This window comes from Calliopsis andreniformis, unplaced genomic scaffold (assembly GCF_051401765.1).
Source record: "Calliopsis andreniformis isolate RMS-2024a unplaced genomic scaffold, iyCalAndr_principal scaffold0001, whole genome shotgun sequence".
NCBI classification, from domain to species: Eukaryota; Metazoa; Arthropoda; class Insecta; order Hymenoptera; family Andrenidae; genus Calliopsis; species Calliopsis andreniformis.
Window position 1 is genome coordinate 39092586 of NW_027480422.1, and position 25633 is coordinate 39118218.

At 36.3% G+C, this 25633-nt stretch overlaps 3 protein-coding genes across 3 annotated transcripts in view; all 3 read right to left on the reverse strand.

Moving 5' to 3' along the window:
- The window catches only part of LOC143186535 (uncharacterized), a 101836-nt gene extending 85636 nt beyond the window's left edge, over positions 1-16200 (reverse strand). The window contains exon 1 of the mRNA XM_076390224.1: positions 15697-16200. The gene's annotated coding sequence lies outside the window, so the exon portion shown is untranslated. The remainder of the gene's footprint in view (positions 1-15696) is intronic.
- Positions 1-25633, reverse strand: part of LOC143186537 (angiotensin-converting enzyme) — a 349658-nt gene that overhangs the window by 41063 nt on the left and 282962 nt on the right. The window lies entirely within an intron of this gene.
- Positions 16616-20040, reverse strand: Fdh (alcohol dehydrogenase class-3 Fdh). The gene is made up of 7 exons (XM_076390228.1): positions 19865-20040; positions 19406-19649; positions 17894-18114; positions 17606-17822; positions 17389-17519; positions 16862-17136; positions 16616-16770 (listed from the first exon to the last, which is right to left on the reverse strand). The coding sequence occupies exons 1-7, from the start codon at positions 19883-19885 to the stop codon at positions 16746-16748; spliced, it is 1134 nt and encodes a 377-aa protein (XP_076246343.1). The 5' UTR covers positions 19886-20040; the 3' UTR covers positions 16616-16745.

A 25633-nucleotide genomic window follows, 5' to 3' on the forward strand; every position in this document is an offset into this window, starting at 1 on the left:
TCTATACGGTGCAAATGCGAAGAGAAGAGACCCCCCTCCTCTCTGCCCACTCACATATCGACAATTTCTTCCTAGCGAAGAAACGTCGATAATACAATCCACTTCATTACCTTGTGTTACGGCAAGGCATTGCTCCCCCCTCCACATAGGCTCGTTGTCGAAGCCTAGAGTCGGGAAGACTAGGTACTAGAGCTATTGATTGTGAGATACTCGGGTATCTGGGTACCCGGGTGAGATACCCGGGTATATCAAAATTACCCGTGCTACCCGGGTATCTCACGGGTACCCGGATACTTAGGTATCTCATTCGGTTCACTTGAAATCTCGAGCCCTGCTAGGTACAGCGTGATAGCCATCCTCTCTCTAGAATTCGATTTGAACATCAATTCCATCCCCTACTTTAACGGCAATCTGGAGGACTTCAGACTCAATTACAAAGCAACAAACTGGGATAAATTCATCAAATACATAACAAAAAAGTACACAAGCAGCGTACCACATAACAGAAATCTGTCTATACAAGGAATAGACATTCACCTAAGCGAAACAAACTCAGTCATTTCACAAGCTATCTCTTACACTGTTCCCAAAATCAAATCCAGAGATAGTGTTAGTAAATATATAACCCATAAAATTAAAAAATTGCAGATAGACAAGAAAATCATAGTATCCTTACTACACGACCTACGTAAGATAGATCCTGCAGGTCATCTCTGGAGATCAAAAAAATCCAAAAACACACTCAAAGAGATCAAAAACGCTATAAGTTCAGAATTCAGTACAGCAACAGAAAAATACTGGGTAAACGTTATAAAAAAAATTGATTTCCGTAAGTCAGACAAATTCTTCCCTAAAATCAATGTTGTATTCAGACCAAAACAACACCTAGATATAAAAGAAATACAAGTCAAAAACAACGACGTACAAACCCTAAACAGAAGTAAATGTAACTAAACTAACGTCCCAACCATTGACGACAAATACATTTTCACAACCACAAATGACAAACTCAATATCATTGGAGCTTTTTATGAAGGAATCAATTCTCCACGATACCTAAATAACAACACACGCCTTAAGGAAACAATAGACAACGAAGCTGAAGCCATCAAATACACATTTAACGAATACAGACAACAGAATAAAACAATAACACAATTCTCAGATACTAATACAGCATTCAGCCCCGTTCTTGTCGATGATCCTGTACAGCCTTTTTGCAACTCATATTCTATATCTCTCATTCTAAAAAACCTGCCAAATAAAACCTCTAGTGGTCTAGATGAAATACCCCCGATTCTGCTAAAACACTTACCTCAAGCAATAGTTTTTAACATCACAATTCTATTTAATAACGCCATTAATAATAGCTACTTCCCCAGTATGTGGAAAAGGGCAAAAGTCCTACCCATTATCAAAAAGGGCAAAGACCCAAAAGATCCAGCTAGTTACAGACCTATCAGTCTTACTCCTAGCCTAAGTAAAGTTTTTGAGGTCATCTCAAAAGATAAAACACTGACCACATGCAACAACAGCAATATAATTCCCAACTGCCAATTCGGTTTTAGATTCCAACACTCAACTACACACGCAATTCACAAACTACTGTCAGATTTAAACATTAAAGTAAACAAGGGTAGACTTGTAGGGGCAGCGATCCTCGACATTGAAAAAGCCTTTGATTCAGTATGGATCAATGGCTTACTTTACAAATTAATAAAAAAAAAATTTCCTCTATGGCTAATATACACCATTTGGGAGATGATTAAAGAAAAAACGTTTGTGACTTGGAACGGCAAGAGCATCTCTTCGGAAGTCTTCACAATATTAGAGGGTCTGCAACAGGGAACAGTATACTCCCCACTACTTTTCATCTTATATTTAAGCAACCTTCCTAATTTATTCGGCTTGAATGAACCTGATAATGCAGCAATGTTAATATTCGCAGATGACATCATTATATACCTGGAAGATAATAGAGTCAACATGGCCCAGGATAAATTAGAGGCAATAGTTGACAAAATAAGTAATTATCTCATGACTTGGAATCTGAGACTTAGCCCTAACAAATGCGAATCTATCTTATTCCGGAAACCACTGGACAGTCTAAACTCCAAAGTTAAAGCCGGAAGCAAGGACTTTCAAATCTCTGCCACCATCCCAGGAACCAATAATAAAACAATTATTCCTCATAAGAAAACCGTGAAATACCTTGGCGTACATATAGACTACCTGTTAAGAGGTAACAAACGCATCGAAATTCAAATTGAAAAAGCCAGATCAGCATTCCAAAGTAACAGCAGAATGTTCTATAATAAACACTTAACCCGAAAAGCTAAACTAATTCTGTATATGTTACTGTATATGTCCAATTGTATCATATGCAGCACCAATATGGTGGAACTGCAATCACACGATGATGGAGAAATTGAGAATCCTTGAAAGAAAATGCCTAAGATCCTGCTTGAAACTCTACAGGTCGCAACACACACAATGGCAACATTTCGTGAGCAACAAAAAATTATATTGTACAAAAAAGCAGATATCCCCCGAATTGATTACTTTATAATTAAAGCTATTAGAGATTATTTCAGTAAAATACCTAACATAAATAACGATATCATCAAATCGTTAGCTACCCAATCTGATGCAACCTCTCGCACTCTGCTAAAAACCGGTTACCTAACACCACAAACATTCTTATTCTGCGACAAAAAGGGAATGATCCAAAATGCAAACAATACCTCCATTATATATCACTGGAAACGCAATAAGTCGGATAAGCGTATTGCGATGAATCACAACGAATACTTAGTTAACAGACAGAAATTCAAATTCTCTACCTCACTACCTCCCACAGACCTTAACGACTTCCACAGACTGAACACTACCATTTACCAGTGGCTAGATAATACTTGTTCGCGTATCCATGATCTCCAGATACGCAAGACTGTCCTTCAACATGCACGTCAAAACCACCATAGGCAACGACAGAGACAACAATAATGTTTCTCTACCCTGTAAATAGTTATTTAGTCTATAAGTCGTAATTAGTAAGTTCTAGCTTTTAAGCCTTCCTAACATTTAAGACTGGTACTAGGGTTTTTTGTCACATTTTTCCCTGGTAGCACATTCAAATATGTACATGTGATATAAACAAAGAAGTATACATTTTAGTACTACGCAACCAAAGATCCTCTGTAAATTAGTTAATAAGAAACGAAGACTGAGTATTTGTGAGATTTGCATGCGAGCGAACATCAAATACCAAACTTGTGATAGATTGGAACTTTTTATTATGTTTATAATCCATAAATTTTATATGACTGTACTGTATACGTAAATAAATATATTTAAAGAAAAAAAAATGATAGCCATCCTCTCGCTTACCGATGCGGTTCCACCGCTTTTCTTTTTTCCAGACGCCAGCGTCGCGAACAGGCGTTGTCAGGACCAGAGGGTCCCCGCTCCACCGACAGCCACAGTAGCCTGCCGTGGACGAGGAGCCCCCGCCCCAACGTACACTGAGAAAAAGAAATAAACGTCGTACATAAGCCCCTCTCATGGCCGACTCAAATTTGATCAAGTGTATTCGTTTTCTTTAAAAACCCTAACTCTCACCTCTTCCGGAACCTAGTTAGATTCCTTATTATAAGCGATTCTAACAAAGGGCAATAAAATTTTGCGTGATGCATGAGAAGTATCCAGCACGCAAAATGTCGAGGGCGGAAATGGATAGGATCTTGACCACCATGGCTATTAAATGCATGGTGAGAAATATAAGAATGGGAGTCAAAAGGACGCGGTTTACGAATGGGGGATTGTTAATAGATGCGACGGATGAGGGGACGAGGGAAACATACGAAAGATTATTAAAAGAATAAGAGAAGACATTGGGAGCACGACTAAGGATTGAAGGGCCAGAAGTCCTTAACAAGCGAATTAGGATCATTGTATCAGTGGGATTATAGTCTTTAAGGGCAAAAATGATACCACAGCTGCTTAGATTTGATACACGAGCAATTATGCCCGCGGACTGGATCCTTATTAAGGAGGGTCCGCCATCGAGCCGCGGAAGGGATAGCTGTTTCGAAGTGGGGCCAAGAACATACCGAACGTTGCAGCAACACCATATAAGGCTCCCAATAGAAGGGGGAGCCTCAAAAGCGACATTTACGCTAATTAAGAATTAATAGGATTAAGATTTTCATACTGTAAAATTAAAAGTTAAGATATGTCAATTTTGTTGGTCGTTTGTATATGTGTATGTTGTTTGCTGTTTGGTTATATTGTTTATTTGGTTTACTAAGAATAGTATGTAATCAGTATGAATAAATGTGTTTGTGAAGGGAAGATGGGAAGGGGAGGGGAGGGCAAAGGAAAAGGAGGGGGTTTATTTTAGAAGACAGAAAGGTATAGGGATGTTGCGGAGATAAAGGAAAGGAGGAAAAGATAAAAGCAAAGAGGAAGGAATAGAAAGAGACGATAGGAAATATGGGATATCTGAAGGGGAAGATGGAGGGAAAAAGGTAGAAGGAATAATAATAATAATACGTGGTAAGGTGGATTAACAATATGTTAACCACCAGAGAGATACAGATCTCTAAAGGGACAACCGTCGCAAAGGGATTTGTGAATAGAGGTTGTCCACAAGGAGGAATCCTGCACCCACTGGTACCGTGTGTGGCAATCGACGATCTCCTACACCGGCTGAAAGAAAGTGATGTAGTACTCCAAGCATATGATGTAACGTTCCTGGCCACAGGCAGGAATAAGGCAGTGGCAAGCTATAAAACTGAGATAGCCTTAGAGGTGCTCTCAAGGGTTGTGTGATCGAACGGGACGAATCGAATACGGACATAGCTCCATCATGGAGAAGAAAGGAAATTACACGATAAAACAGTTGGTGAGTATGGAACAGGATAATCAGAAGGTGGAATTCCAGTTCCAAAAGAAATTCGAGACGATCATCCAACTCAAAGGGGACTGGGGAAAGGACAGAAGGAAAACTGAAGGAATACCATCAAGTATGGTACACAGACGGGTCTCGAAAAAACGAGGTAACCGAGGCAGAATGGACTACTGAAGACGGAACGATCTATGAAATTATACGTCTAGATAGATTGGTCACGGTGTTCCAAGCGGAAGTCGTGGCGATACAACAATGCGCAGAAATGTTACTGGAAAAGGAAACAAAAGTAGAAGAATTGCAATTTGTACGGACAGTCAGGCGGCACTAAAGGCATTGCAGAAGAAGGCACACAAATAAAAAACGGTGATGGAATGCAAAAGGATACTGAATCAACTGGCAAGCAAGGAAAATAAAATCACACTTATATGGATGCCAGGACACAAGGGAATCAGGGGAATGAAATGGCCGATAAGCTAGCAAACAAGGGATCGAATGAAGTCCCAATAGGTGTGGAGCCAAGATTGCCTATCTCAGCGCTTACGATCAAGACAGTGATAAATGAGCGGGCACAGAAAGAGAGGAAAAGAAAATGCATATTGACGGAAGGATGGAGAGAGGCCAAGGAGCTGCTAGGGGACGAACCACGATATAAATACTCAAAAGATCTGATGGAATTGGAGAGAGACACCTGTAGGCTAGCGGCAGGAGCACTAATTCTTCGCTGTATTTTCGTAATTTTACAGAAAATTCGGCGTCTAGTACGAATTTACTACACAGCATCAGATTCTATGGACATTTCCGACGAGAAAACCGTTCATTAAACGTGTCGAAACAGAATTAGGTTCGAACAAATCGAGAAAATATCAATCGGTATTGCGTGCACGATGCTTCGCCGCCACGCAGCCATCGCTCGTCTGCCTCGTCTCGGCAGTGCCGTAGCTACGCGGAATCCGAACCGATAGTATCGTCCAATTGGGCCCTCATTTTTTGTATGTATGATCTTTCAATTCTTTCACATATCTTTGCATACGAATCACTGAATTGGAAAGCACCTTTCCCATCGTCATACTTATTCTTAGTTATAAACAATTTCAATATTTATTGCCCGAATACGAATTTTTTGTTAAAATGGAACTGTTAAAGGCTGTTGCATTCGTGCATAAATTTTAAGATTTTTCTACGGTAGAAATTAAATATGTAAAATAAGGAATTACCTGATTCATAGTCCATACTAACAAACTTAAAAGTGCTTTCTTGCTGACTGTCGTTTATGTTGTGTGTCCTTGTTGTCCTTTATAAGGGTCCAACAGTAGTCTGCAAGCATTGCACATATGTCTTTTCCTTGATATCTTTTCTCTATTCTGGATATATCTTGATGAAAACGTTCACCATGTTCATCGCTGACATCACCGAGGTTTGGGGGGAAAAAGTCCAGATGTGAATGTAAAAAGTGAATTTTGAGGGACATGTTGCAGCCAAGGTCTTTACATGCGTTGAGTAGTTCATTTACTATGGAAACATAATTTTTGGACTTATGCTTTTCCAGGAAATTCTGAGTGGTTTTTATAAAACACAGCCATACTTTTTTTTCTAAGTTGTTTAATTGTTTTGGAAAGTGGCTATCTGCCATCAATTCTTTAATTTGGGGGCCGACAAATATACCTTCTTTTATTTTGGCTTCAGTGATCGATGGAAATTTTGTCTTTAAATATGCAAATCCCGATCCGGATTTATCCATTGCCTTTACAAAGTTTTTCATGATGCCAAGCTTTATATGTAATGGTGGCAAACACACTTTTTGAGGATCAATGAGGTTTTTGTATTTAATATTTTTTTGTCCGGGGATTAAGTGTTGGCGTGGTGTCCATTCTTTTTTTATGTAATGTTGATTCCTTGCTCTGTTATCCCATTCGCAAAGGAAGCAACAATATTTCATGTATCCTGCCTGGAGCCCAAGTAATATTGCGATTATCTTTAGGTCACCGCAAACATTCCAATTATGTTTTTGGTATTGTAGCTTCTCTAAAATGATTTTTAGAGAATCATAACACTCCTTCATTTGTGTCGTGTACGCAACTGGTATAGACGGATATACATTCCCGATGTGTAACAACACAGCTTTCAAACTAAGTTTTGACGAATCCACAAATAGTCGCCATTCCATCGGATTATGTTCAAAACCCAAAGCTTTCATTAATGCGTCCACATCTATGCACACACAGAGGTCTTGAAACATGCAAAAATATTGTTGTAATTTGTATTGTCGTGTTCTGAAATATGTAATTTTTGTTTCACGTTGTAGTAAATTCCACTCTTGCAATCGAGATCCTAATAATTCAGCTTGATCTTTTGATAACTGTAAATCTCGTACAAGATCATTAAGGTCGGTTTGGGAAATAAGATGCGGCTGTTTCGATGTCGAGGGAATTTCCGTATCATAATTTTGGTTTTCATCACATTCGATTTTTTCAGGTGTAATGTCTTGGTATGTACTCGGTACATTTGACGGTGGTATAACTCCACCAATACAGTTTGCTTATGAACAATATTTTTGGTGCAAACTTGGGGATCAAGAACAGTATTGGGCTCCTCATGTGTGTTGCCAGCGTTGTGCTTTGACCCTCTTAGCTTGGTTGAGAGGAAATCGGAAAAAGATGCCATTTGCAGTTCCGATGGTATGGAGAGAACCAAGTAACCATACGACAGACTGTTATTTTTGTTTGTGCAAAATCTCCGGCTACAACAGAAAGGGAAAGAAAAGCATCGAGTACCCAAATGTACCCTCCGCAATTCGTCCTATTCCACATTCAAAGGAACTACCGGTACCAATACCACCGTTCGGATATTTTCTCGATTTGTTCGAACCTAATTCTGTTTCGACACGTTTAATGGACGGTTTTCTCTTCGGAAATGTCCATAGAATCTGATGCTGTGTAGTAAATTCGTACTAGACGCCGAATTTTCTGTAAAATTACGAAAATACAGCGAAGAAAGTGCGCGCGATGGCTTTTTTTTGAACTTCGATGGCTATTTACAATCACTTGAAATAAGGAAAATTAAATCTACCTACACTAGTCTGTTTAGGAAACTCTCTTCTATTTTTTAAGACCAGTCCGAACTTTCTAGCATTCCTAGATTTTATGTAATATCTCATTTTTACCCAAAACTGTGCTATTTTACAAAAATGCGTGTTTTTCGAAAACTGAGGGTGGTAGAGCAATTTCACTTTCGGATTCGTATTTAGGATGGGGAACTCTACAAGGATCACCTACTGGATATTACAGATCCGAAAAAAAGTTTGAATTTGTTGGACAGTGTAATCATTGGTCGCGAGGTCGTCCGAGACGAGCGAGCCAATTGGGGCACGGTGGGAGAAGCGTCGCGTGCCAAGATCCTGCCGCACGCAGCGATATCACCCTTCTTCTTGTACAGGACGCCGACTGGGTCGCAGATGGTAAGTCTTTCCCTATTGTTCTCCCCAATTGACTTGGAATAGCTCAGTTCGAACGCAAAATATCGAGAGAACAGACTCCTGGTGGTCGTGTAAGCCGTCCGACAGGAAGAAAGCCTTCGCGGACGGGTTTCTCGGAGCTTGCGGGCTCGAACGAACAGCGAGGCCGCGGCTTAACGGCGTAATAGCGAACGGTTGTCGCGTGCGGAAGTATCTTCGGCTTGCTGGTGTCGAACCTTTGTAACAGCAGCCACGCGGGCGGATCTCTTAGGCTGAGGCCACATTATGCGTTTTCGCCGCTGCGGTTATAACGGACGCGATTTAATCGGATGGCTACTACGCGACACACTGCTGCGGTTTTAACGCTGTCAGTCTTCCTTGAACAACCAATGCGTCAACATGAGCGCGAAGAAATTTTTGAAAATAATTTGTGTAATTTTACTTTGTAGACACAGAGAGCTCTGACATTCAATAAGAAATCTTACATTTATATCTATCATGACTGAAATTTTAATAAAAATAATTTAAAAATCTGCAAAAAATATGATTTGTCATATACCTTTTTCGTCCTTTTCGTTTGTATTCAATTTCAACCAATTATCATAAAACATCTCGCCAATTTCGTTCCAGGATTTGTCACGAATTATTTTGTCACTATAGTCTTTCGTACTTTTGTCCCAAAGTGCCACCTTTTCGTGGACACATTCAATAAATTTATCGATATCAAACATGGTGATTTTCTCTTTCAATAAATACAACAGAACGCTGCGGCAAAACTGTGTAGTGTGTCCGCTGACATAAGACTAAACGTGTTCTAACACGTCTCCGGCGATGCGGTGCGTCAAATTTAACGCAGCATGCTGCGGCGACGTCCGGTGAATGCGGCAGTGCCGCACTAGTGTAGCAGCTCTCATCTGAATCTATACAATGTCACAAATCGGATGACCGCATCCGTCATAACCGCAGCGGCGAAAACGCATAGTGTGGCCCCGGCCTTACGCGTGCCGAACGTGCGTTTCCGCCTCGTCGCCGCCCGAAAACCTTTGTAACGCGATCGTTGTACCGGGAAACGGGTAGCTACCCGCGACCACGTGTCACGGGACTGCGCGTGTAATAATCTCGACAAGAACTTGTACGTTTCTCGCTAGAATATATTCCTCTTTACATCAGAAAACCGTATTTTAACTGACGTTATCGCCGTAAGAACCCAAAATCCGAGACACGTTCCGCACCCTACGCCTGAAAAAACCTCGCCCCTCTCCGCGCAAAGAGCTAGCCTGGCCCGCGATTCGAAATACGGGGGACGCATTCCACGCTGGTATCGCAAGATACCTGGCGCCCACGGAAAAATCAAGGCGTGAGACGCATAGTGGCCGGATCCTGCATGCCCGTCCTAGCCCGAATACGGCTCGGCGGAACGGCCACGTCGCAGTATATGGAGAGTGATAGGGACCTTCTTTGACGGGGGTTATGGTGGGTTTTTTCATACTGTCCTACTAATTTTTACTTTTAGCTGTTTCCTTCTTACTTTACCCGAAGGAAAAACGATTTGAAAATAATTCGCCAAATATACAAAGAGGTAAGAAAAATCCTTCTACTTTTATTGTTAGCAAGTGATTTAATAGGAAATCATCATGAACTTGTTTTAATTCTTTTTCATAAGCCAGTATCAAAAACGTAAATCCTGCCGCAAGAAGCGAAGAAAGGAGGCAAGAATATTTGCAACACATTCAAAACGATAAGTCAATTACGTACACTTTTCATCGGAAATAAATTCATTGGAAATCGTTCTCACTATGCTTGAATTTTGGTTATAGGTTTTATAGCGCCCAGCTGTAATTCAATCCGGACCTAACCCAAACCAAATCCAGACCAAACCCGAAGAAAAAACGATTTGGAAATAATTTGTCATTATACAAAGAAATAAATAAAATCCTTCTACTCTGAATGTTTGTAAGTAAATTAATAGGAAATCATCATGAACTTGTTTTAATTGTTTTTTACAGGGTACTATCAAGAACGTAGAAAATGTAAAACTTGTAAGTATATCATCTTTTACATTCAAGTTGCATAAACTCGAAAAGTAATTTTTATTAGACTGATTTACTTTTGCAGATCAAACCAGAGTTTACACTCGAAATATTTCGCGAGTGACTCGTGCCGCTGAATGCCGCTTGCGGGCACGAAAATATCGATGTATCGGTTCAAAAATATCGGTATTTTGTATTGATACTGTAAAGCACTGATATATCGATGTATCGATACTCCACGGTTCGATATTGCTTTCGATACAAAATATAGGTTTGTCTGTTTACGATCACATTGCTAACTACACTAAGTTTGAAGATGACACCAGCAAACATAATTCCAAACAAGCGATATTGCATCGATTGGGTTATTTCGTAGTTAGATCGGACAAGCGCTACGGCGCACAGTAAGGTAAACGGCTGAAAAATTTGTGTCAAAGTCAAAGAACTTTTGATAGAAAAGAGATAAATTGATGATTTTTTTTTAAATTGAAGCTGAATAATTGCAGATTAAAGGAAAAATAGAGAGATTACGATACGAAAATTATTTACCTTCAACAATTTGAGTTAAACATAGAGAATTTTCATAAAATTTTGTTTTTTTTTTTTTTAGTATCGTGTCTAAACGAGTTTGTTTTTTGACATGCAATACATCGTTTCTTATAGATTTTGTCACGCTGATTTCAGATCCGTTCGCAAAATTTATCTAGCACTTCAGGATTTTGAGAAAAATTGTTTTAATTGACAAAATCTGATTAAATTTAGCTTTTCGTTGAAATAGCTTAATAACATGTTAATTTAGATATGTATGTATACTATATTTGTACACTTCAAATGTAATTTAAAGAATGAAATACTCTTAAACATCGACATTGGTGAAAAAGACAATGATATTTCGTCGGCGCTTGACTCCTCGCTGTTGCTGCCAGCAGTACTTTCGGTTTGTATTTGGCTGTGAAATAATTTAAAATAAATATAAATTTTTGAATAATCTGGCTTATATTTGTGCTCAAAATAACGTAAGTATGTATCCTTTCTATCTTACCTCTCATCAACGAATTTTCTAATTTCAGGTGGTATAGGACGTTCTTTAAATAAATTTAAACGATTTTCTATTAATTCTAGCGATATTTTTGGATCTGTTAAATATATTGCACGATTAAATGTATCCAGCATTCTATTTCTATTTCGATTATTTTGTCGGGAATGTGCTGTCATGTTTTTTTTGCTAGCAGCAACAGCGAGGAGGCAAGCGCCGACGAAATATAATTGTTTGTCTTTTTCACCAATGTCGACGTTCAAGAGTATTTTTTCCTTTAAATAAATTACATCCCACTCGCTATTTGCGCTCTCTAATTGGTCGAGGTTTTTCATTAATAACTCGTTAACAAAGCTTTGGAGGACATTTTTGGAAAGGAAAATGTTGTTTAGAATCATTTCCGGCTCCCGCACTTAGTTTGGGACACCCTGTATACATGTAATATGTACAAGCTTATTTTAGAGTTAAATTCAAATATATTTTCCAGATATCTATTTATGAATGAAAATTTGTACACAACAACTGCAGTATTTGTGAAATAATGCCATGTGCAATTTAATATTTTGAAAAGACAAAGAAGTTCTTTTCATACTGGATATCGAACGCAGAATCCATCACTTAGAAAGGAATCATCATCCGCATCTACTCAACAACTTTCATTGAAAATGCTATTATTAATTTCCAAAGATATGTACATAGACTTGTACAGTAATGTTGCGGACGAGAGCCGTTTCGTCTACACGGACGAGAGCCGTGGTTTATCCCCACTACCTTGTTTGATACGTGCCGCCGAGAAACCAATTCTTGGAACCATCGCGTACGAGCTCGACGCCCGAGAACAAGGACGTCATAAAAACAACGATAGCATTAGGGATTTACAGTAATGTTGCGGACGAGAGCCGCTCTCGGGTCTGGTCGCGACTCTCGTCCGCGACTGGTAGTCGATTCGGCTTCCTTTGCTCTCGGTCGCCGAGATAATTGGTACACGACCGGAGAAACAAAAAAAAGGGTCTCGCTCGAGCTCGATGCCCGAAATCAATGACGTCAGAAAAGACAAGAATAGCATTAGGGATTTAATAGGAAAAATTGAAGTTCCTTATTTGCAAACAGATTTTCACGCAAGTAACACCAATCGATTCCTTGTGCTCTCCCGATAAAAATGATATCAAATACGACATGATTCCTATTATTTATAATAAAGATATTTAAATTATAAAGGTTGGAACCCTGCGACGGTTACGGAGAATCGTCAAAGTTACTTTTCTATCAGTTCTTTACGAGCTAAAAATGACAGTAAATGAAGATTTGGCTAATAGAATTTATGTATATTATATTTAATCGATGTCGGAAAGAAGATATTGAAAATAAAAAAATAAAAATTTCTAAACATTTAAAACGGAACTTATATACTTTTTGTGTTACGCTTTCATTTTCTTAATAATTTCAGTCATTAAATAATTAAACACAAAAATATGAGGGAATAATAGGGAGTTATTGAATTGGAGAACTTTTCGTAGCATTCTAACATACTACGCCGAGAGCCGCGCTCGTCGAATCGACTACCACTCACGGACAAGAGTCGCGCTCGGGTCTAGGCGTAACTTAGAATCGACTACCATTCACGGACGAGAGCAGCGCTCGGAACTGGTCCCGCTTAAAATCGACTACCACTCACGGACGAGAGCCGCGCCCGGGTCTGTTTACATAACGCGACGAGCATGACCTTTCGTTCTACAAACCAAGTTTTATGTATCTTTGTTAAAAATAATCGGAATCATGTCGTGTTTGACATCATTTTAATCGGGAGAGCACAAGGAATCGATTGGTGTTACTTGCGTGAAAATCCGTTTGCGAAGAAGAAACTTCAGTTTTTCCTACTTAAATCCCTAATGCTATCCTTGTCTTTTATGACGTCATTGGTTTCGGGCATCGAGCTCGAGTATCGACGGTCGAGTAAGACCCTTTTTTTTTTGCTTGTACCAATTATCTCGGCGACCGAGAGCAAAGGAAGCCGAATCAACTACCAGTCACGGACGAGAGCCGCGACGAGACCCGAGAGCTCTCGTCCATAACATTACTGTATTAACCTTTAAAAAAAACATTTAAAATGTAAAAACACCAAGTAGTTCAGTTCGGTTTAAACTCTAATTCCCACAAAAAATGTCCAAGAAAGCTAACCCACAAAAAATCTCTAAAACAGTTAATCTCACCTAAAAGGCATCCAAAAGATATACTCACAGAATATCCCCAAAAGAATTAATTTCAATTCAAAAGATATTAAACAACTTCCAAAAAAACATCCACAAAAATTTAGTTAAAAAATACCCCAAAAAGTGTGTATTATCATTTGATTCGACAAAAGTACTGAAATCAAAAGTAGTTGTCCAATTTATAAGGGCGCTCTACATCCCGGTAATTACGAAAATGCCAGAAAACATTGTATTTGACTTGTGAAGAAGGTACTGAAATAAAAAATAGTGGCCCCGTTTGTACAGTGCGCTCCAAAATACGTGAATTAGAAAATCGCGATAAAATATAAATATTTTAAACGGATTTACAAACATTAGATACATGTGAAAATCAAAAAAATGAAATGTAAGGTGTACTTGGCGGGTCCTTTCTCGTCGCAGCGACGTGACGCGACAAAGTGCTGTAGCCTTGAACTTCGATGTAACGTTCTACTTCAAGTTGTAAAATCCATAATTTAGAAAATTTTTAAAAATCCCTTGACACACGCGTAAATGTCACTAAATACTACAATATATCGAAATTTGAACGAGATTCGAAATGTTATGTATTCCGAAAAGTGTCCGATTTCGCATGGAATGACCTTAGAGAAACTACACAGTTATGTTTGTTTTCAAGATTTTTGAAAATGTAGGCTAGAGTGGATACTAATCTTCATTTTATTTATAATTTTTTTTTTGTCCTTCGACATAACTGTTACACAGTATCCACATGTGCGTGAACAGTGATTAACATTAAACAATTAAAACTGCTGTACATGAACAAGGTTTAACAATAAGAATGAGAGAGAAATAATGAAATAAATGTTTGTATAATTTGTTATAACAAGGATAACGTAGAATATTTTATCTCATTCAGTATTTCTATATGTGCCCATAATTATTAAAGTGGCCTAAGTCAATTCAAACTTCAAAAACATTTTCTTATGAGGTGCACACAAAATTTCACATTCATAATAAATTTTCATTAATCAAGAACAATAAAATTCTAAATTACAATGTTACATAATATAGAAATATTTTCCAATTTATTCAAATGTAATCCTTTCAATATCCTAAAACAAGAAATATACGACAGACCACTTTCATAGTTGTGGGCACGTATATTTTCATAATCAGTCTTTTCACACAGTATAATATAATACAAAGTAGAAATTGAATTTCTTTCAAGACAAAGTGTATAGTGTATTAAATTTATGTGCAGCTACAATGGTTAGTTATTTTTTTAAATACCAACATTGTATCATTAGTAATGTTTGAATTTACCAATTGTAGTATGTACACATATAAAATCATATATTAACTTTTCAAATAATAGTAAACAAAAACAATTATAATTTAAATGTCTAAGATATATTGTGTGTGAAAGTATCAAGCTGTCATTTGTCAGTGATCTTTGTTAAAGATATATGACCTATTCAATGTATATATGGTAAATGTAGTAATTACTATGTCCGTTAAGGTTATCTGTCCAAGGTTTGGTTGAATTAAACAGTATTACTTCATTTTTTTTTGTATTTCTCAATGTATTTACATTAAATTAAATATTTTTTGTACTAATAAGAATTTTTTTGTAACTAAAATATTACAAATACTTCAAATGTTAATTAACATATAAGAAATTCATGCACTAATTAATGCTACGCATAAAAATACATGGAATAAATACTGTTTGCCAATTACTGTACAAATCTGATGCTTTTAGTGTTTTAGAAGTGTAAATATGTTCTGTTTCCAATTCAAATACATAACTTAAATATTCGAATTTATGAAAAAAAATAAATATAATAGTGCTACATTTTGTTACATGTGAAAATAAAAGGGGGCACAATAAGTATTCTGCCCCCACACAATAATTGGTGCTCTTATTCTACATGCATAATATGACTATTGTTATAGTCTTTTAAAAAATATACTAACAAATGCATTTAATTTACCACATTACTTAAATACAGAAACTTAACTCTTGTTTACAATGAACTTAATACAAAGAAAAATTCTGATTTTCTGATCTCACTCACCTTTGCTAGAGGGGCGTCACTTCGTCAAAATTTCGCTTCCACTTTCAAATAAATTTCTTTGTTTATGTACTGTAGACAGTTATTTTAATAACAGAGAGCAAAAAATGATGACACGAACGCTGTTTGTGTTTTCATAAATCAATTTTCTGTCAAAACTTTGTAATCATATAGGAGAATCGGACAATTAACTTAATTTGGTAGATACGAAGAATCACATATAAACTATCTTATCTTTTTATAAAATACGCAATGCACTACTTCTACTTTGTGATCATTCGTACAAAGTTCGCATCACGCACGATCTACACTCTGAATCACGCCGATCACGCCACCTCATTTGAGCAGTGCTGGGACGCTGGGACCTGTAGCCTGCGGTAAGGCACATTTTCATGTGACATTAAGGCTAAGCGTACATTGGACACAAGGTGACGTAATCTTTTTATAAATAGCGAATAATACGACACAGCTTACTGCACATTAAAGCGTCATAAAAGGAACATAATCAAATAACGCGTGTTGTTTTTCCATTATTTATAAAGAGTGGGCTGTGCTGTGTCACCCTGCGTCATCTTGCGTATGTACGGCCTATTCAAACGTCCTGGCCGCACCGAGACTCTCTATCTCTTTCTTATTTAATGGCTTCCGTATAAGATAGACAGAGATAGTGCTAGTGCGGCTAGATTCGTCTGAACTGAGTATATCCAACATGCGCCTAGCTTTAAAGACATGACATTGTACAATGACCAGGCAATACAGTGACATTTTTTCCATAATTATCTATGTAGAAGTTTGTGACAGGTATTGGTCGTTATTAAACTTAGCCGAGCATAACAAACTTATTTGTAAAATTTATATACCATTGAAATGATTTTCATTCTTTTTATATTCTCATATTTTTATTTTGAATTATATTATTTCTCTTTTTTATTTCCAATATGATTAACACATTAAGGAAATATATTATCTTTATTTGAAAAATGTATTATAACAACTATTTTAATCATGTTTCAAATAAAAAATATGTAAAAAGTGATATAAAATTGTATCTTTCAATATTTAAGTACTGCTCTCAAGCTGTAACAAAAGTAAAGTAATATTGAAAATTTAATAAAATAAATCACCTATGTCACTTATTATGTATGTAATTTCTTAGATAGAAGCTTACCAGTTTCCAGAATGTAGCAAATGAAATCCTTCATTAATTTCTTCAAATGGTAAATTATGAGTAATAAATTCATCAAGAATTAAATTTTTTGATAAATATTCTTGTACCAATTTGGGTACACTCTCCTTAGATTTCCAACCACCAAATGCAGTTCCTTTCCATGTTCGTCCTGTTACTAATTGAAATGGACGAGTACTAATTTCTTGACCTGCTGCAGCAACACCTACTATGACAGATGTTCCCCAACCTTTATGACAAGATTCCAAAGCAGCTCTCTAAATGTAAAACATATTTAATGAATTTTTTCTTAATCAATATACTTTGTTCGTAAGTAAGAAAATTGCCCAGGAATGCACTGGTGCTAATTTTGTCATTCACGAAAAATACATTGTTTTATATGGAAGTGCATATGTTTGTCAAGACGACTTTTTCTTTTTCAATCGACATATCGACAATCATTTCTTCCCTGTCAATGACTAAATTATCGCGCAAGAAGCCGTCACCAGTTCACAAGACCTCAGACATACCATTGTGTTTACATTGCCAACACATTCGAAAGTATAATCCAATCCACCATCAGTTAATTCCACAAGAACTTCTTGTATTGGTTTATTATAATCTTTTGGATTAATAAATTCCGTGCATCCAAAAATTTTAGCTAAAAAGGAATAATTAGTATTACAATACTTAAAAATATTCTACTGATAGAGAAAAAAAAAATGTACTGATAAATCTTAATCTTACCGTGGTCAAATTTACTTGAATTTATATCTATTCCAATAATACGTTTAGCACCAGCTTTTTTACAGCCATATGCAACTGCTAAACCAACTGCTCCTAATCCCCATATAGCACATGTACTTCCTGATTCTACCTTAGCAGTATTAAGAGCAGCACCATATCCAGTAGGTACTCCACATCCTAATAAGCATACTTTATCGAATGGCGCAACAGGACTGATCTAAAAATGTACATATTCTAAGACTGATTTTACATTATAATTTTTATGATGATTATTCACAATGAGAATACCTTTGCAAGAGAAATATCTGCTACCACAGTGTATTCAGAGAAAGTAGAGCAGCCCATAAAATGAGCAATTGTTTGACCTTTACAGGTAAACCGGGAAGTACCATCAGGCATTACACCTTTCCCCTGTGTTGTTCGTATTTTGCTACATAAATTTGTCTTTGGTGATTTACAAAATTTACAATCTCCACATTGAGGAATATATAATGGAATCACGTGATCACCTGTAATCAAGGAATCATAAATATTTTAAAGTGGTTTTAGTTAACAATTAACAAACTATTAGTCATTCCTCTTATACAGTGTGTTTAACGCTTTTGTTTGCCAAACTGTACCAATATATCCTATGAATAAAAATAAGAATGAAAATCATAACGAAAACGAACAATAATAGTAAACTGGATTTTTAAATTACAAACTTTCTCCAAATACTAGTTTACATCAAATGCTTCTACTTTGTATGAATATCACTTCACTTTAAGAAGAATATAATTTATTACAATGCAAGGTTTTCGTAACATGTGAAAGGGGTTAATGAATATCATCAAAAATAATAATAATAATATCGGAAAAGATAATACAAAATTGTACTGTTTTAGACTTGTTATTTTTCTACTTAATTCTTTGTTATGAATTATGTTAATAATTTTTTTTTCATACTTAATTTTATTCTTTGTATAATATACAATTGACCAAAAAATTTCTTGTTCTCTAGAGCCATATCTACACTGAGGCAACAACAAACATTTTGTTGCCTTTTGTTGCTACATGTTCCAAAATGTTTCCAAGGAACATCAACTTATAGAAACATTTTATCTATAATGGAGCAACATGATTGGAAGAATGGATGTTGTCATTCCAAACGAAATTAGGTAACAAGTGGTAACATTTGTTACTGGCAATAGAAACACAAAAAAACTAGAGAAATATTCAACAACAAGCAGCAATTTTTCAGGCTATATGGAACAGCAACAAAAAGTTTCTAGTTGTTACCTCAGTATAGACACAGCCTAACATAAATGCTATTCATTCACAAGCATAACAGAAATGCATAAAACCAATGCTAGATTATATTATTGGCAATGTATCTGTCTTAGAGTTCAAGATATTTTTAGTCAGAGTTAATGTCAAGTTTTCAAATACTAAGTATATGTGTGTAAGTATATATGTAATCCCCCATCAACCTATTAAACATTTCTGTTTGACATGCTTCAAAACAGTGGTTTTATAAGTTACAGTAAAACTATTAGTTTAAACTACTAATATTTATGAATTTACTTGAAAATGAATTTTACATACGCATGTATTAATAGTGACCTGAAATTTCCTCGACAACTACTTCATATAAAAAGAAAATAAGCATAGATACAGTAATACTGTAAACTTAACATCTTTTTATATCATCAATATTCTAATCTTATCCTTTGTATTTGAAATCAACATATTATGTACGTAGTAATCTCTATTTATTATTTAAATTCTATTTATTACGAATGCATTTTAATGATATAATACCAATTGAAAATTCGGAAACTCCTTCTCCAACACTTTCAACAATTCCACTACCCTCATGTCCAAGGATACATGGAAAAATTCCTTCAGGATCTAATCCATCTAAAGTATAAGCATCTGTGTGACACAAAGCTACAGCAACAACTTTAATTCTTACTTCATGAGCTTTTGGCGGGGCCACTTCAACCTCTTCAATCGACAGAGGCTGCTTTTCATTCCATGCAACTGCAGCTTTACATTTAATAACCTAAAATATCAGATATTAAAATCTTAAATAACTCAATAAAGATTACAATTCTTTAATTTAATTACAACTATAAAATAATTTAAAAAGGTCGATATAGTAATTTAATGTTTTAATAATTTACTTTCTTTAATCAAATTCTTGACAACGAAAAAAGAACTATTTTCTGCTATGCATACATATTAAGTACATTTTGATTGAATAAAGAGAAAAGATACCTTTCCAATGGTGTCCGACATTATTAAATGTTGAAAAACAGTAACTGCTAATTAAGAGAATTATAAAATGCTGTTTGAATTACACACTTAGAAATATACTAAATTATTATATCACGTCACAGTTGATGATATCTAATATGATAACCTCTTAAACCTTGTTCGCAGGAATCGCAGGGTTGCTATGGAAAGTACGATTTGGACTTCCACAGAGGGAGCAAGCGCATATGTACTGTTGTGTATCCCGCCCTCATTCTATAGCGGCACTCAACATAAGCTCTTCAGGCACTAAATTTGAATTGTACTAGAAAGGAGAACAAAGCTGAAGTTGACATTAGATGACAGAAATGTGAATCCAGACTTCAGGATTCTCAATTAATCAATATTTTCTTAGAAACGAATGTTTAAACAGTTGATACTTAGCTTTACCTCTCTCCCTAAATTACCAAAAATCATTGCAGAGATGTAAAAACTCGTTATTATAAAATCAATAATTGTGAACGACGAATTAGAATTAATCTTATAAAACTAAACAATTTTGTAATTGGCTTATAGAAAACAAGAATATTTTTTTAAGGAACAAAAGCATGTACATACAAGGAAATGAAAGAGTCATTGATTTTTCATTCCTAAGACACACCTGAAAGAGTTCAGACGTATTCATAAATAAAATTATTTTTCTTCGAATAGTTCAAATCATTTATTTTTAACAGTTAAAGTTACAGTTTTGAGTTACTGAGTTATTCGTTTCAGTTTAGAAGTTTTAAGTGTGCTCACAGAGTCAGTCCTCGTTCGCGAACAGAACGCTTTAGCGCTCCACGGGCATCGACCCACGTTCCAAGTTCCTGCAAACTCTAGACTCTACACTCTAGATCTTCGAGTAGGCCGCGCAATAGTACAGTGCTGAAGTTGTTTTAGTTCTCCCCGTATCGGTACGCGGCGCTAGTCTACATACCCACGTTTTTGAAATCTGTCAGTGAGCACCACTCCGAATATTCCATATCGGTGAATATAGTTGCACTTTGTCACCATTTTTAATTTTCAACCAATCCAGTCATTGGAAGATTTTTAAAATGCGACTTGGCGATACATGGTACGTGAAGCGTGTCAGGAGGAAATATTTCAAAATATCAAAAATCAGTGGACAGCAGTAAAAAATCAGGTTTGGTAATTTAAAAACTACAGTCAGTCACATAGTCATGTTAATTTTGAAAGTAGATATGAGACTTATCCTTTTTTTAGGAAAAGTGAAACAAGAAGTGCGAAGATTGAAGTTCAGAGGACTTGAATAGAGCCTCTTACAATGGAAGTTCGGTGAATGTTAATCGCCGATTTTAATGAAACTTTGTACAATTATTCTATGGTCCTACCTAAGAATTTTACCGTGCAAAGTAGCTGCCCATACGCACCTTTAAGGGAGAAACTATCCCTTTAATCCAAGTCGCCCTTTTCATTTCGGTGTTTATAGCTGATAAAGTATAACCGCTATAAAACAATGTTGCATACAAAAGTTTTACTATTTTTCAAGACCTATAAGATGGCTTTAAAAAAATGTTGAATAAACGAATTGTTTATAAAAATTCAACCTCCCCCCCCCCCCCCCCCTTCTTTTCTAACAAAAAATGTTTTTATTTCAGTTAAATAAAGAGCTTTCTGTTGCGAATTCAGTATTTCATAGCAATATACAATTATTCTATTTCTTGTATACAAAAACGTTGCATCATTTCTGCGTAATGTAATATTCGCCATTATTGGTACGGTGAATTGAAGTAAATATCCAATTATTACATTTTTCATTCTTATTTTCGGGTGTTATCGTTATCGTTGTCGTTGTTCGTTACAATGCCCCAGCAATAATAACAAACTTTATTTTCTGACCTTGGAATGCTACCGATAATGCAATATAGTTTTTGACAACGTATGACTTGTGTATGGAATGGCACAACTTGCATTGTGGTTGGCAGCTCTGGATGAAGGAGAAAGAATTAAAAGGGGAAAAAAAATAGCAATATCAGTTAATTTTACCCATGATTTTTTATAATTTTTATTTATTTCATAATTAAAAAACATACAATCAGGGAGTGACAGTTGTGTAGTATTTCGATCTCACCGTCTACAATAACGGAATAAGATTCCACAATACAATCCGAGATTATATTCTATTAATTTATTCATGTATTTATTGTACGTAATTTTCACAATAATGATACTCTTCGTAAAAATGTTTAAAGCAGAAGTATTTTTTACACCAAGCACAACAAAGAAGTGCAATTTCTCCGCATATGTGACACCTATGAATTTCAAGATCTTGTTTCCCGAAACAATAATCAACTGGATTCTCGTAACGATCTGAGCGATCTTGATGAATGAATGTTTAAACATATTATGAAATCTAGGCGAAGACAGCTGATTGTGAGTAAGAGATTGTAACTTTATAATGTTACTTCTTTGGTGCAAATTGACGTCGTAATTACGCAATACAATGTGATCAGATAAAGTTTTCACGAAATTCTTCCAAATTCGAAAACCAAGAACATCTAAGGGTTATAGCTGCCTTCTTGTTTTTTTTGGTATTGTAAAAATAGTTTCTTCCTTACCATGAGATACAAGCTGTTGCACGTGGTTTGGGCAATGTCCGCTCAAAGAATCCAACAATAATACGCTTTGATCTTTCACTTGTGGCAAATATACATGTGTAAACCAAATTTTAAAATGATCGCCAGTTAATTTTCCAGATTTTGACGCAGAAAATGCACTCGATACATTCCATTATTCATATTGTGGACATTTTAATAATACAGAGATAAAGTATAACATCTAGACATTTGCCTAGATGTCCGCAGCCTGGAAGTCAAATACTTGGCGTGGCCAGGCAAGGCCAAACTAAAAACTACAAACTAATAAAAGTGTACGCAATGTGTCAAAGCTCTATTTAAACTGATGAATTAGCTGTACGCCTGTGAAAGGCAAGGTATTGATGTCGATGAATGATATTATTATTTAGACAATTATTTAGAAACGCAAAATAATGAAAATGTACTCATATTGCCACACATTTAAATTGATACATTATCTGATATTCTGTGAGAGGGAAGATATCGGTGTCGATGAATGGGCTTAGAATTATTTAAAAACACAGAATAATGAAAATATGCTCATATTGTCACAGTTTAAAATTGCAAAATTATCTGAAAGTCTGCAAAAGGGAAAGTGTGGGTATTGACAGTCTGAGAATACCTTGCCTGGCCACGCCAAGTATTTGACTTCCAGGCCGCGAACATCTAAGCAAATGTCTAGATATTACATTTTATCTTTGTATTATTAAAATGTCCGCGATACGAGTAATGGAATGTATCGAGTGCATTTTTGGCATATTGCAATGGAAATATGTTACTTATTCTTTAAGAATTGTGTGGGACAGTGTTACACAATCTCAATTTGCAGCTGAAACGCTATTTAGTTTCTTTATTTCATCCCAGAGTGCAGAATAGTCATTTTACATGAGTGTCATTAGAGTTTTAGCGTAGCTCTGTTGAACACAGCATTTTAGCTGTGTATATGTAGTGTGTATATATAGTATATTTAGATGTCATCTTAATAAGCGCAGTTGGAAAGCACCGAATCTTGCATTGTGTTATACATTGTCGCCTTTACACGCTGCTGGAAAGCACATTGATATACTTGCAACACATTTCGATTTCACATCCTTTTTTATATTGTAATCATTATCTCCTATTTTTTTGCGATTCATATCATAAGTACTTGCAGCTCATTTTAATTTCACATGTTTTTTTTATACTGTAATCTTCTACTTTTTTGTGGGGTCTTTTATTTTTTTGTGGTACCCCTTTTCGTCCTCGACTTTTTCATGTACTTGGTTTAATTTTTTTACTTTTATAAAGTTTTTTGTGAAGATCTCACTTCTTTTTACAAAGATCATCAACAGCCATGAACTGCCTTATCACGGGACGGAATTAAGGATACGTTCTATGTAAGTTTAACGACTACTAAAAGAAACCATGTGCACCGCATTGCCGACCTATACGTATTATATTATATGTATAGCAGCTTGTGTAGAATACATGGTGCGCGAAGCAGCTTATGACGCTAAAGCTGCCTTCGGCGCTGAACGTATTTAACATTGAACTGTAATAACAATCACAATTAACACTATTTGAAGAAAAATATGTATGCATTTTTAGCATTTCGTGACCAAGCTTACATAGTACTGAGTGACATCCACGATGTGATCATTAGTATTCTGACATTTGGATACATAATTAGGTACTGCCCAAACAGCATCACGAACATTGCGAACGCGGTGTTCAGAAATTGAAATAATCATAAGATCGGGTCTATATTTTTTTCGGAATCTATTGTACTCTCTTATAGCCGGTTCTTGTGCCTTTGCGGAAGATGGATCATAATTCATAAGATGCAGTCCTTATAATGTGGTTACCCAGGAAAGAGCAAAGTAAATTTGTCCACAAGTAAATATTGAACTACCTGCTTCTATAACAGCGTTCTGCAAGCTTAGTCCTTGACTTTTGTGAATAGTTATACTATAGCTGAGGCAAACCGGGAATTGTTTTCTAATAACGAACGTTCAATCAAATACTTTTCCGCTTATGGTAGCCAAGTTTAAAAGAAATATAATCTGCTGTAGGATACTGTTATATCCGGCCTTCACCTGGTCCCCTTTTTCGTTGTTAATAAACGAGAAATGCTGATGTATTTCAGAACATTGTTATGCGAGCGATTATAACCGACACTGCCGAGTTGATGCAACAAAACAACACGTAAGCGTTTTCCTTTTGGGTTTACGAAGATTGACCCAAAAGGAATATTGTAAAGAGCAGGCGAGTTAATCAGTCGAGAGTTTTTTGAGTCCTTCAATCAGGATCAATCACCCCGGGATCAGAGCGAATCCCTGACCATCGCCGCGACGCGAGAACTGTAACATCATAACAGTGAGGGTGTATCGCGTAGCAACGGTAAATCGCGTAAAGAGTCAAAGGGAATAGCTAAGAATTCCGCGAAGTTCGAATCCACCTCCTTTTCACCGCGTAGAGTAATTCCGCGAAATACGAAGTAGGGAAGTGCGTGAAACAAAGGAACTTGTGACGCGAAGCAACCCCGAGCGACCAGCGACCGGCTACACAGGCGAGGTGACATCCGCTACTTTGTACTGTAACGCCCTACGACTCTGTCTCTGTCTCTTCCTATTTTCACTCTATCTCTCTCTACTATCGCTGTCTCTCTCCATCTTAGTGTAAATATGTCTATCTCTTTCTATTTCATTCTTATTATTGTATATAAGCGCGTATTCTGTTCATTCATTTATTAATAGATATTTTTGTATTACGACACACGTTATATACTATAGATTTTAATTACATTCTCATATAATTATAACATATTTCGTACGTTTTCATATTAAAACAGTCACTATTAGAATAAGAGCGCCATTAGAATTAGAACAACTGCGCATGTGCGAACTCCGACTGGCGGGTATATAAGGAGCTGCGAAAGCAGCAGGGGATACACTTCTCTCTGGCATCGGGTTCTGAACAGACGAAGATCTTGAAGGCAGCTGATATACTCGTCCAGTGAGATCGAGACAGCTCCTTTAGAGGTAGCGATCGTTTTCCAGAGGTCAAGGGTATTTGAAGCTCCTTTACAGGTTCAGTCTGAAGTAACCTTGTGACAGGTGCACTACGACGATTCCTGTTAAGTGCAGTATGGGCGACATCTTGGAGGAAGCTGATATAC